Raw genomic sequence first — 12,300 nt, forward strand, 5'->3', positions numbered from 1 at the left:
GTTCAGCTTTATGACCCAAACCATGGCCTCTCTAGCCCAGTGGGCCTAGGCTGTAAGTCTGAAGATACAAAGCAAATGCATGTTCCATAAAAATCCAGGCATGGAAATTCTATTTTATGCTCAATGTACTCTCTGTTCCACGGTATTTAAGGACAGAGCAGCATTTTGGAGGATGATAAATGATTTATTTCGGCTGCAGTCTGGATCGGTATGCCTGACCGCGAGAGCCTCTAGAAAGCAGCTCTGCACCAAAGGAGGCCGCACGCTTTCCAGCTGAAGCCCAAAGCAAGCCAAGAGCTCTGATTCCTGGCTTGTCTTCCTTATTTCCCAGTAGTTTAAATCCCATGATTCTCTCCATGGAGGAGATCTTTTCTCTGTAGCATCTTTGCCTGGGTCTGACGTACAAAGGTGTAATTAGAACAGCATGGAGCAGAGAGAACATTCCACTTACCTCATCTTTAACATTTAAGCGTGTTTCAAATATGTTTCTAATATATTAGGTGCCGGGGGCCAAATTCTGCCTTTGGTTTTGTCAAAGCATGAGTAGCTCTGCACAGTTTCAGTCCCCTGAGATAAAGGTTATGCTTTATGTGTGTGTGAGAGAGTGAGACAAAGAGGGGGAGGGGAGACAGAAACAAAGAGACGGAGGGAGGGAAGGAAGGAAGGAGAGAGGGAAGGGGGGAGAAAGGGAGAGAGAAAGAAACAGAGACAGAGAGAGGAAGAGAAAGAAGGAAGAAAGAGAGAGATTTTATGAATCTGTGGCAAATTATGCACATGCATTCAGGTGGTCATTCAAAAAAACAAACTTGCCAAGAAAATGACCTATTATAGTCCATTAATATTTTAGATAAACTGAAGTTTGTAATTGTATTTTTTCTTTTGCTTAAGGTGAAATTACCTTAACTAGTTTTCCTCAAATGATTCAATTGAAGACAATTCAACAAGTAGTTAGGAGGGAGAGTAGTACAGTGGAATGGGCAGTGGATTTTCAGGGAGAACATCCAGCTTCAAGTCCTAATTCTGCTATTTACCACCTGCTTGATCCTCTCCGAATTTCAGTTTTCCCCTATATAAAATAAGGGATTTTTTTTACTAAATATTCTTAGAGTACTTCTCAGTTCTAAATCTATGATCTCCTCAAGTCCTTGTCAAGTGCCAGGGATTGTGCTAAGGTGAAGGGAGATCCACAAAAGAAGAGATATTCATTCTGCTTTATAGCACTAAAGTGGGATAAACTGAGAAACCTTCAGCTCTTTGGCTTTCTGGTCTTCAGATGAATGTCCTTGTTTTACCATTGAAACAAGAAGTTATTGGTAGATTTTTATTCCTGTGGCATCTGTATAGCATTTGGGTTCAACCATATCATTGTCAGACTACTTTATAAGTAGACAGTTCTTTTCTTACCAGATGGAATTATGAATTTATGGGAAACATATGATAGGAAAAGCTAAGAGCTACTTCCTACCAGCTTTCACTATGCAGAGATGACCAGAGAAGCACCTGCCCAGACTTCAGAAGAAATCTTAAGTTTCCAGAATAACTTCTTGACCATCCTAAAAACTGATAAGATCTCAGTCTACATCCAATTCTGCCAAAGATAACCCAGAGGGGATGAGCCTACCTTCTGGGGTAAAGGGCAAAGAGGAGTGAAGGGCAGAGATTATCTTTAACTTGCCTCATATTCCTGATCCATTCTCCACACAGATACCAAATAATTAAAGCACATACTACCTTACCACGTCACCTCTCCTGCTCATGAAGCTTCAGTGACTGCCTCTTGCCCTAGCATTAAATATTAACTTTTCTGTTGGATTTTGAAAAGCTTTTACAGCTTCAGTCCAACCTTCTCCCTTTGACTCTCTATGATTCAGTTCAACTGATCTGCTTTCCATTCCTCACACATGATGCTCCATGACTTTAAACTGACTATCTCTTCGGGTAGAGAATGCATTTCTTCTTTACTATACATCTTGCTATCTCTAGTTTTCCTTCAGAGTTTAGCTAAAGTGCCATCTTCAGCATGAGACCTTTCTGGATCCTTCCAGATATTTGTCCCTCTCCCCATTACGTTTTAAATATATGTTGCATATACTTATATACATATACAGAGAGAGACAGAGACAGAGAGACAGACAGTGAGAGAGATAAACAGAGAGACAGACAAAGAGACAGAGACAGAGAGAAGTTACAGAACAGACCTTAAAACCAGAAAGACCATCCTGCCTCTGTTACCTTTTGACTATGTGACCCTGGACAAGTAACTTAATTTCTCAGTGTATTAGACAATTCTCTAAGACTTTACATTTATGAGAAGATGGCAACTTGCATGATAGTGAGAGATCCCCCATCTGATATTTTCCTATACAAATAAAATTCTAGAGCTAGTCCCAGTCCCTATATAAACATTTTCTTTCCCCAAGGGAAAATATTCTCTTGGAGGTCAGACACTGTTTTATTTTTGTCTTTATATCCCCAGCATACAGTAAGTGCTTAATTAGTGCTTGTTAATTAATTGACTGATCAGGGATCTATCCCCACACACACCCCCCAATGGGATTGACTCTAAGCAGAGCTTCTTGGAAGCCTTGTGTTTCTCTCCATCAGCCCACACTGCTGCAGCCACAGCCACGGATAACATTGGCCAGACCAACATTCAGCTCAAACTCTTGCTCACAGCCAAATCTAAAACAACATCTTGGAGGCACTTGCATCTTGGGGCAAACTGAAAGCCAAATGGGGCAGCAGCCAAATGAGAAACAGGGAGGCCATCGAAAGAACTTTTGCAACTTGTTTTCCATCAAAAGCAAAGGATATTGAAGGATGGAAAAGCAAGCTCTTGTTCAGCCTGGCTAAGGGAGAGATGAGATACATGGAAGAGGGGACTGTCTTTGGAAAGTGAGCGAGATGCCTGAAGGAAGCCCCAGACCCTACTTTGCTTTTCTTGGACCTTGGGATTGAGCTAAAAAGGACTGAACAGAAAAAATTCATGGCTTCCCAGAAATAGGAGGAAAAAATGTGTTTATTTAGTTAAATAAAAAAACTTTGTGAAAAATGCAAACTGTTAAATACAAGAGACAATTCTATACAACTCAGTACAATCATAAGTATGTACACCGTATTTGTTTCATAGGCACAGCTAGACTTGCACCAAACCTTAGGGATGAAGCAAGTAATGGAAAATGTGACAACTCACAAGTCTGTCGGTCTCAGTAAAGTTTCAGAATTCAAGTGATTCCAGGCAAGGGGCCAAACTTATCTTGGCTTCTTTCAAACTTAAACAGCCCCCTTTGGAGTAAATCTACCCTTTGCGTTTTAAGTGACCAAGAGAGCCCTTTTTTCCCCTCCCAAACATAAATTTCTTGTGTCTTTCTGACACAGCAGAGTGACGATCCAACTTTTCAGCTGTTAACCCTTGCACAGGGATGCAGTGGCTGCAGCCTGTATCCCCCATCCCTCTCATAGCAGTCTCCTTCCTGTCACTCCTCCCTCCTTTTCTCATCCCCCCTCCTTTCTTTGTAGCTTTCTTGTTCCCATTATTTTTCCTTCTTTCTTTATTCTATGTCTCACATGTTCTCCTTTTCTTCTAGGCTCAGAACACCAGAAGGGAATGGTCACAAAGTTATTTTAACACAAAAATATGTGAAGGCATTTAAGGAGCATTGCTGGACGCCATTCTTTCAAACTTCCAATTCTTTTTGCTTGAGGCACTGGCAGACTCATCGAAATATCAGTCTCACTGTTCTGTGCATACCCCATTCCCAGGGAATATCAGGACACTCTCCAGACCAAATGAATTGTCAACTCCTTAGATTTTTTTCCTGGGAAAACCAAGTTCTCTCGGCATCAGGAGCCTTGGATCTCTATCTATTCCTTTATCCACAGAATCCACGCCCCCCCCCCAAATCCAACACTAACTAACTATGGGAAGAATATTTTGTACTCCCCAAAGCATCCCTCACCCCAGGCAGAATATTTATTGCAGAGCCTTAAAAAATCTAAAGAAATCCTCCCCCATGTCTCTGGGGAGTAAGTATCATTATGAAACTCATTTGCCAAATGAGGACGCGGAGGCTTTGGGCCAATGCCCAGGACCACACAGCAAATGAGTGGTAGAACCAGGAACCAGAGGCCACGGGATTTGGCCCCCCATTCCCGTGCTCTCCGCGTGAGAATGCCCTTCCTGTTCCCAGCTACGTGATAAAGAACCACATTTAGAAGGCCCCTATTACGTCTGTCTTGTAAAGAGAGTTGGCTAGAAAGGCAAAGGGTGTTGACAATAGTGCTCTGGCCTCCATAGTGACAGCCAGGAGGACACATCAAGAACGTTCCCCAACCATGCCGGCCAGCTGCAAAGGAAATTAAGGCTTCCTGGTTTCATGCTACCTCCCCGAAAGAAGCTGATCTCCCAAATCAAAGAACCCAGCCAAATGACCTCAGAAAGTCAGAGGTTACAGGTTAGGACCCAGATGGTAAATTGTTGAAATGGTCTCAAATGGTTTTAAGTACAGACAGAGTTCTTACAGTACATGTGATAGATCATCGGGTTCAGGTAATCAATTTTTCCACAGTCAAACTTGGAAAAGTCTTTCATCTTAACCCTCCACAACCTTTGCAAGAAGTCTGCCCTGGTCTGTGAGTTGATGACAAGAAACACAGAAGAGGTACTAAATAGTTAATCAGCGATCTAGGAGAACAAAGTTCTAGAGGCATTAGGGAATCAAAAGAATCCCTTATATTAAGCAAACTCTCTCCATTGTTCCCAGAGGCTGGGTGGAGTCCTGGATTGGAGGCCAAACCCAGTTTTTCCACTTACTACCTGTTTGATTTTAGACCAGTCACTTTAAGCTTTTCTGAACCTCAGTTTCCTTTTCTACCAAAGAGAAACTTGGATTAATGACCTCCAGTGCTGAAGCTTTGGCCCTAGACATTGCATAGTACTCTGAGCAAAGGCAGATGATGCAATACCTTTTACAAGCATCCAGGGAGATAACAGAAACGTCACCATACCATATTCTGAACAGGTATAATTAAAAACCCAGGTATGGCATTAAATATACAAACGGTGTCTCTTGGCGGGACTTTTTCAATGCCAAGTCCAGGTCTCATGCACATCATTTGATTCCTTGATCCTGCCATCTCAGGTTGAGCCACTATCCTGGGACCCATGACAGGGGTCAGACATGAGTCTCTCTAAAGTGGCAGCTGCACTGGAGAAGTGGAATCGGATGCTAGACATATCTCCTTCCTCGTGCTAAGTGTGCTGGCTAACAGGGCCACCTCTGGAGGTCACCGCAGAGTGCTAGGAATTCTGAGGGATGTTCTCCGAAGACCCCTCGCTGCTTTCGTGGAGGGGTGTCTCTGAGGTCTCTCCTAGTTCGTCATCGGGCACTTCCTCCTGGATGGTAAAATGCACATCAGGTGAGGATGACTCGGAGCTCACACTGCCTGCTTCCATGGAGCAGATGGTGCACGACAGAGCCGGTCCCATGCTCTCCTGAAGCATATTCAGCATCAGGGGCACCTGGGTTGACCTCAGCCCTGACACAATGGGCAGAGGCTTCATGGCTTCTCCCCAGAGCCTCTCTTCATCCTTGTAGAGCAGAAGTAGATTAGATTTCTTCTCCCTCCTCTTAGACTTCATGTAGCCCAGCATGATTCCAATTAAGAAGATGCCATAGAAGGACATGACAACCAGAACGTAAAAGTACTCACTCCCACTCCCACCCACATTGGTGGAGGGCTGGGGCTTGGGCAGAGAGCTGGAGGTTTCAGGTAAGGAAGTGTTAGCCACTGCATCATCCATCTCGGCCATCAAAGTTGAGCTTTCACAATCTGGATATGACAGAGAAATCATGCAGATTAGTTCTTCCTAAAATCCTCAGATAATAAAAGGCTAAAAACAAGTTTTGCTGCTTTGCATAAAGAAAAGGGGTGAGGGAACCCTAGAAAGTACAATTTTAGTATAATGCATTTCTTTCAAAATGAGAAAAGACCATCTCAAGAGAATAAAACTTGCAGACTTGCAAAATTCATCTCTCTAACAGTGCTCTGTGCATCTTGCCAATGTTTCCTTAGATACATTTTTTAAATGGAAAACTATAACAATAATTTGTTAGACATGCCCCCTCAAATATTTTTCCATGATAAATATTACTTACCCTAAGAGACAGGGAGGGAAAATCCAAATGAAATCCTTAATTCCTTCTAATACAAAGTCCAACAGAAATCTTTCTCTCCCAGATGTCTGAAGTTCTGAAAGCTTTTTGCTCCTGCAGCTGGGATATATATTCAAGAAATGTATTGTCACGTGTCCTGGAGGGAAAGTTTACAACAGAAGTTGGTCATTTTGGAGTGAACGGATGAACTCAGAAGTACTGCAGTTCAACTCATGAACTAGACAGCTGTGAAAAGAAAGACTTGGGAATCCGCATTTACTTCTTATTTCTGAACTGTGAGCCAAAGTTTTCAGGTGGCAATGAAAACAAAGCAAAGGGGATAGGGAGGGGTAGATGGAAGGAGGGGGGGGGAGAGACAGACACTGAAAGACAAAGAGATAGAAAAATGAGCAGAGCTAGAGAGATGAAAACATAGAGATATAGACAAAACACACACACAGAAAGAGAGACAGAGAGACTGGGAGACAGACACAGAGACAGAGAAACAGAGAAGGAGGAGGAAGGAGGGAGAGAAAGAGGAAAAGAGAGGGAAAAAAAAGAAAGATAGAGACAGAGGAGGAGGGAGGAAAGGGGAGAGAGAGAGAGAGAGAGAGAGAGAGAGAGAGAGAGAGAGAGAGAGAGAGAGAGAGAGAGAGAGAGAGAGAGAGAAAGAGAGGGGGGGGGGAAGAGAGGAGACACAGACACAGAGACAGCAAATGACAAACAGACAGAGATAAATAGAGATATAGAGAGAGAGACAGAACTACAGACAGAGAGACATACACAGAAAGAAAATAATTAAAGCTGTTACAAGTACAGAGTTGTTTGTTTTTTTTTTACATCTGTCCTTTGGGAGCATTTCACCAGATGTTTTCACCTTCCCTTCTCACAGCATGCTATATATTATAATACACAACCCCTAAAATAAAGTTAGCTCTTGAGAAATAATCACCATGTGTCAATAATGCCACATGAGAGGGATCATAGCCACCTAAACACAGCAAAACTATGAGTTAGAGTCAGTAAGGTTAAAGTTCACCCTTGACACTTACTAGACACATGATCTTGGACAAGATTTTTGCAGCTTCAAACTCCTATCAAATAAGAGTGTAACTGTTCCTCTTCAAAAACAAAAGATGAACAACAATAACAATAATTCTTGCTCTACCTACCTCATAGAGTTGTGAAAAGTATAGAGCTTTGTCAACTGTCCCGTCCTAATAAATGTGAGTATCACAACTAGTTAGTGACTCAAATCTAGGTGTTTCCCAATTCCTGGGCCAGAGTTCTTTCCACCAGACCTCCTTGCCAAAATTCGTGTCACAAGAGTGATGACACATTAAGGTTTGCAGAGCACTTTTAAAAGCATTACATTGGATACTCACAACTCTGAGAAGTAGGTGCTACTATTATTCCCATTATACATATGAGCAAGAGCAGAGAAAGTAAGTGACTTACACAAGATCAATCTAGGAAAAGTTAGTGGTAGAATCTGAACCCAAGCCTTCATGACTTCAAGTCCAAGATATCCACTTCAGCAGACTGCCAGTAATCCAAAATACCCGTGATCTCATTGAAAAACTGAATTATTTTGACAGTGGCTATACTGGGAAGAAGACTGCATGAAGAGTCAGGGAATTGGATCCTAGCCCTAGTTTGGTAGCTAGGTGGCCTTGGAGAAGACACTCAGCTTCGCTGAAATAAGAACTAGAAAAGGCTTTGGATTTGGAGTCTCTGTGACTTCAGGCAAGTTAATTAATGTCTCCAGACTACAATTTTCTCACCTGTAACATAAGTACATTGAACAAATTGGCCTCTAAGGTCCTTTCCCATTCCTAATCCATATTCCTATGATCAAAATTTCCCAATCTGAAAAATAAAAGACTTAAGAGTAGGCTGATCCCAAATGGAAAACTTTATAATTTAAGATTTCTCATGTTTTATGTTCTTCATTTCACCAGGTGATTTTTCACCCCACTTCCCCTTTTTACAACATGCTTTGGGATATAACAAATGTTGCCTAAAATAAACTTTTATTCTTAGAAAGACCTATAATTTCACAAATATAGATACTTCCTCCAATAGTACAAAGAGCAAACCATCCACAATTTCTCATCCCATGTGACTCTCATTCTTGTCCTCCTATGACTTTCTACAGATCTTTTAACATTGGACACAATGGAAGATACAGGTCCTCCACTGGGTTATCCCTCCTGCTTCCTACAAGACTGGTCCAGTTACAGAATGTTAGAGCTGGAAGAGGCCTCAGGCTATCCTAGTTCACTTTCCAAATGAGGAGAATGAGTTTGTTACATCTTTTTCATGGCCATAATTAGGCTCTCAGTTTAACCAAAACTCTATATTAAGGAAGAACATTGGTGTTGGGTTATAATTAGCTATATCCCACTCTGTGTCATCTGCAAAGTTATTAAGATTTTAAGTTTCATATTAGGTACCAATTTACATTGATAGAATTTTCTTAGCAGAAGTTCCTTATATCAATAAAATCATAGGTCCTGACTTTTTTTGGGGGGGGGCCTGAGGCAATTGGGGTTAAGTGACTTGTCCAAGGTCACACATCTAGGATATGTCTGAGGCCAGATTTGAACTCAGGTCTTCCTGACTTGAGGGCTGGTGTTCTATCTACTGCACCACCCTCGACTTTTTTTAAGATAGGAAAATGAAAATTACTTGAATATTAAACATTTGTCTAATGTAATGTTAACTTCATTATAGTATTAACACAGTATAATACATTTATAGGAATATCAAAGCACCAGGAGACTTATTACAACTCTATTTCTATAGTAAATAATAATACTAATCATAAATACTTAACAATTTTATCATTTCACTTCCTAAATCTCCTATTTTCTTACCCTTATCCACATATTTTTTAAAATATTCTATCAATTAAGATGATTCTGCTCATTATACTAATTAAGGGCATCTTTTCTGAATGGAAAATTAGGCATATTAAGGGGAAAATGGTACCCAATACCTATTTTAGTTTAGACTAAGTGTGAAAGTAAGCTTTTGTGCAATTCAAATTTGTGCAATGCATTAACTAAGTGAGAATTCAAGTTGATGCCTCCTACTTATAAGCTATTTTACAAACTATTTATAAGCTAACACAAAAATAGGACACTTTTTAAAATAGTACTCAACATATTTGAAAATCCAAGTGTACAACCAAAGGTATTATCTATTTAAAAACACATCTAGTCATTATACCTAAATATATTTTAATTGTAAAGAAATTGTGTGTGCAGATAGCTAGAAAAATGCTTTTGATTGATAGTATTTGATTTAAACTTCCATCTCTTCTTTAGAAATTTCCTTCAGATGATGCAAAACCATTAAAGCCTACTGCATGCTAAAGCCTCTATTTTAATTCCAATAACCCATATAAAATGCTGGATTATAAATCACTGTTGCACTCTACAAATCTAGTCATATTGTTTACCAAAAGGACTGGAGGATGGTTTTCTGAACAATATTTTTAAAGCTGACTAGTCAGGAAAATTTCCATGAGACTTTTGTAAAACAATGGCTAAAAATGTGAATGTTTCCCTGTCCACCTCAATATAACAAGGAAGAATTATTGTTTTAAAAGCTTTAGAATTACATCTATATAAGACTATCTGTCTCTCTGATCCATTAGATTCGAATGACACAACATATTTGGAAGCACTTTGAAAAAATGCAAGAAAGGGGCAACTAGGTGGCACATTAGATAGGCCAGTGACTCTGGAGATAGAAGGACCTGAGTTCAAATTCAACCTCAGATCTTTATCAGCTGTGTGACCTTAGTTAAGTCACTCAAACCCAATTGCCAAGTGAAAACTTATAGTTTTATGAAAGGAAAAGTATATAATAAATTCCAAAAAGAAAAGAAGAAAAATACCAAAAAAAAAAAACAAACAAACAAACAAACAAACAAACAACAACAACAACAACAAAAAAAAAACATGAAGAATCTTTAATTTTGTCATTGTGGGGAAATCGCTCCATCAACATAGATCACAACTTATCTATAATTCACTTGATAGTCAAAGGAAATTGTCTGAGACATATAGAGCTTCCATGGTTTGCCAAGGTAACACAGCTGGTCAGGATTTTAATATAAGCCTTTTTTTCTTTATTTCAACCCCAGCATTCTATCCAATATATGTAGAGCATAACTGAAAACTGCGAGACATTAGACAATGATCATAGAGGTTATTGTGGGATACAGTATTAAAGACTTTATAACTATTCTAGGATAGTTATATTATTGTTTAGTCTACAATGAAAAGCAATGAGAAGCAATATGAGGCAATAAGAATTAGAATCCAGGAAGAAACCCTGTCCATGCCAGCCTGTAACACATTTCTAGCTCTCTGTAATTGTGAGTTAACCTCTTAATGTTCTAGACCACTCAAAGTGGCAATGAATGGACTGACATAATGAAAGAGGGAGTTTCCTCATGAGGAAAGTCTCTATGGTGATGAAATCACACTGTTATTCCTATTATATGATCTGCCTTGTTTTCTGCATAACTATTACTGCCGTTCAACAATTTTTTTCTTAATCTATGGAGGCATATATATAAGCACAGCCACAGATCATTGCCTTCTTTCTCACTGTATTATCGTGAAGAACAAAATCACATCTTAAAGGAGGGAAAGGGACCCACATGTGCAACTCTTTTTGTAGGGGCTAGGAACTGGAAACTGAGTAGATGCCCATCAACTGGAGAATAGCTGAATAAGTTATAGTATATGAATGTTATGGAATATTATTGTTCTATAATAAACAAACAGCATCATGATTTTAGAGAGGCCTGGAGAGATTTATATGAACTGATGCTGAGTAAAATGAGCAGAACCAAGAGAACATTATATATGGCAAAAAGAATATTATATGATGATCAATTCTAATGGACGTGACTCTTTTCAACAATGAGGTGATTCAAGCCAATTCCAATAGACTTGTGATGGAGAGAGCCATCTGCATCCAGAGAGAGGACTGTGGGAACTTAGTATGGTTCATAACAAAGCATTTTCACTCCTTTTATTGTTGTTTGCTTGTATTTTATTTTCTTTCTCATTTTTTCCTTTTTGATTTGATTTTTCTTGTGCAGCAAGATAACTGTCTAACTATGTATGCATATATTTGTATTTAACATATATTGAATTACTTGCCATCTAGGGGAGGGGTGGGGAGAAGAGGTGGAAATTGGAACACAAGGTTTTTCAAGGGTTAATGTTGAAAAATTATCCATGCATATCTTTTGAAAATTAAAAAGCTTTAATAATTTTTTTTTAAATTCACAGTAGATACTTCTGCACATTGACTGGAATATTAGAGAGCCAGAGACTATTTCCAAAAACTTTTCCGGGATAAGAATATAATTTGTTCTCAGTATTTAGCCCCTTCTTATAGAATAAGGCTATGAATAGATAATGGCATTTAATAAATATTTTTGATAATAAAAAAAACAGAGGCGCATCAGGGAGATAATGGAACAAATAGGAGTATTACAGTCAGAGGACATGGGTTGGCTCTCAGAGCTGTCACTTATTATTTATTACTTTTGTAAGCTTAACCAAGTCACTTAAATTCACTGACCTCCACCTTCATTTCTTCCTTTATAAAATTAAGGAGTCAGATTAAATGAAATTCCCTTCCAACTGAAAACCTACAGTTCTATGAAAGGAAGAGCATGTATTATGTTCACTTCATCTAATTTTTCCTGAGGAATAAAAATTTCTAGTTGCAACTCTGAGCCATAACTTGGGGAAAATTTAGACAACTAGATTTCGAGATGGGAAAGAGTCTGCTGTATTTAGTCTGTAGTTTTGCATCAGTCTGTGATGTATTAGCATTGTGTGGCAAGCAGGGGAGAAGTGGAGCAATGAAGCAGAATAAAACATCGAGATTGTTTTCCACATCCCCTGAATAGTCTATATAATGATACTTTGTCTTGGGGGATGGGACAAGAGGTTCCTGGAAGATCAGACACTGTTGCATTTAACTCTAATTGCAAAACAGCAATGATTCCTGGATGATGTGCTCTTCTGTGTGATTAGACACTGACTCCATCCTACTTTTGCTTGCTCTTGAGAGTATCAAAAGCTAAGTGTCATATCCTTCTTCCACA

At 39.4% G+C, this 12,300-nt stretch overlaps 1 protein-coding gene across 4 annotated transcripts in view; it reads right to left on the reverse strand.

Annotated features, from left to right (window-relative positions):
• Nucleotides 1-3,001: 3,001 nt before the first annotated feature.
• KCNE4 (potassium voltage-gated channel subfamily E regulatory subunit 4) overlaps nucleotides 3,002-12,300 on the reverse strand; it is a 48,444-nt gene continuing 39,145 nt past the window's right edge. For 3 of the 4 annotated variants that reach the window (XM_074298609.1, XM_074298606.1, XM_074298608.1), the window contains 2 exons: nucleotides 6,159-6,312; nucleotides 3,002-5,832 (listed from right to left, as the gene is read on the reverse strand). In XM_074298609.1, coding sequence (XP_074154710.1) covers nucleotides 5,300-5,812 — 513 coding nt within the window. In that variant the 5' untranslated portion in view covers nucleotides 5,813-5,832; nucleotides 6,159-6,312 and the 3' untranslated portion in view covers nucleotides 3,002-5,299. Of the gene's footprint in view, nucleotides 5,833-6,158; nucleotides 6,732-12,300 lie in introns of those variants that run through there. The other variant, XM_074298607.1, reaches the window with a different exon arrangement.

Source organism: Sminthopsis crassicaudata, chromosome 3, assembly GCF_048593235.1.
Source record: "Sminthopsis crassicaudata isolate SCR6 chromosome 3, ASM4859323v1, whole genome shotgun sequence".
NCBI lineage: Eukaryota > Metazoa > Chordata > Mammalia > Dasyuromorphia > Dasyuridae > Sminthopsis > Sminthopsis crassicaudata.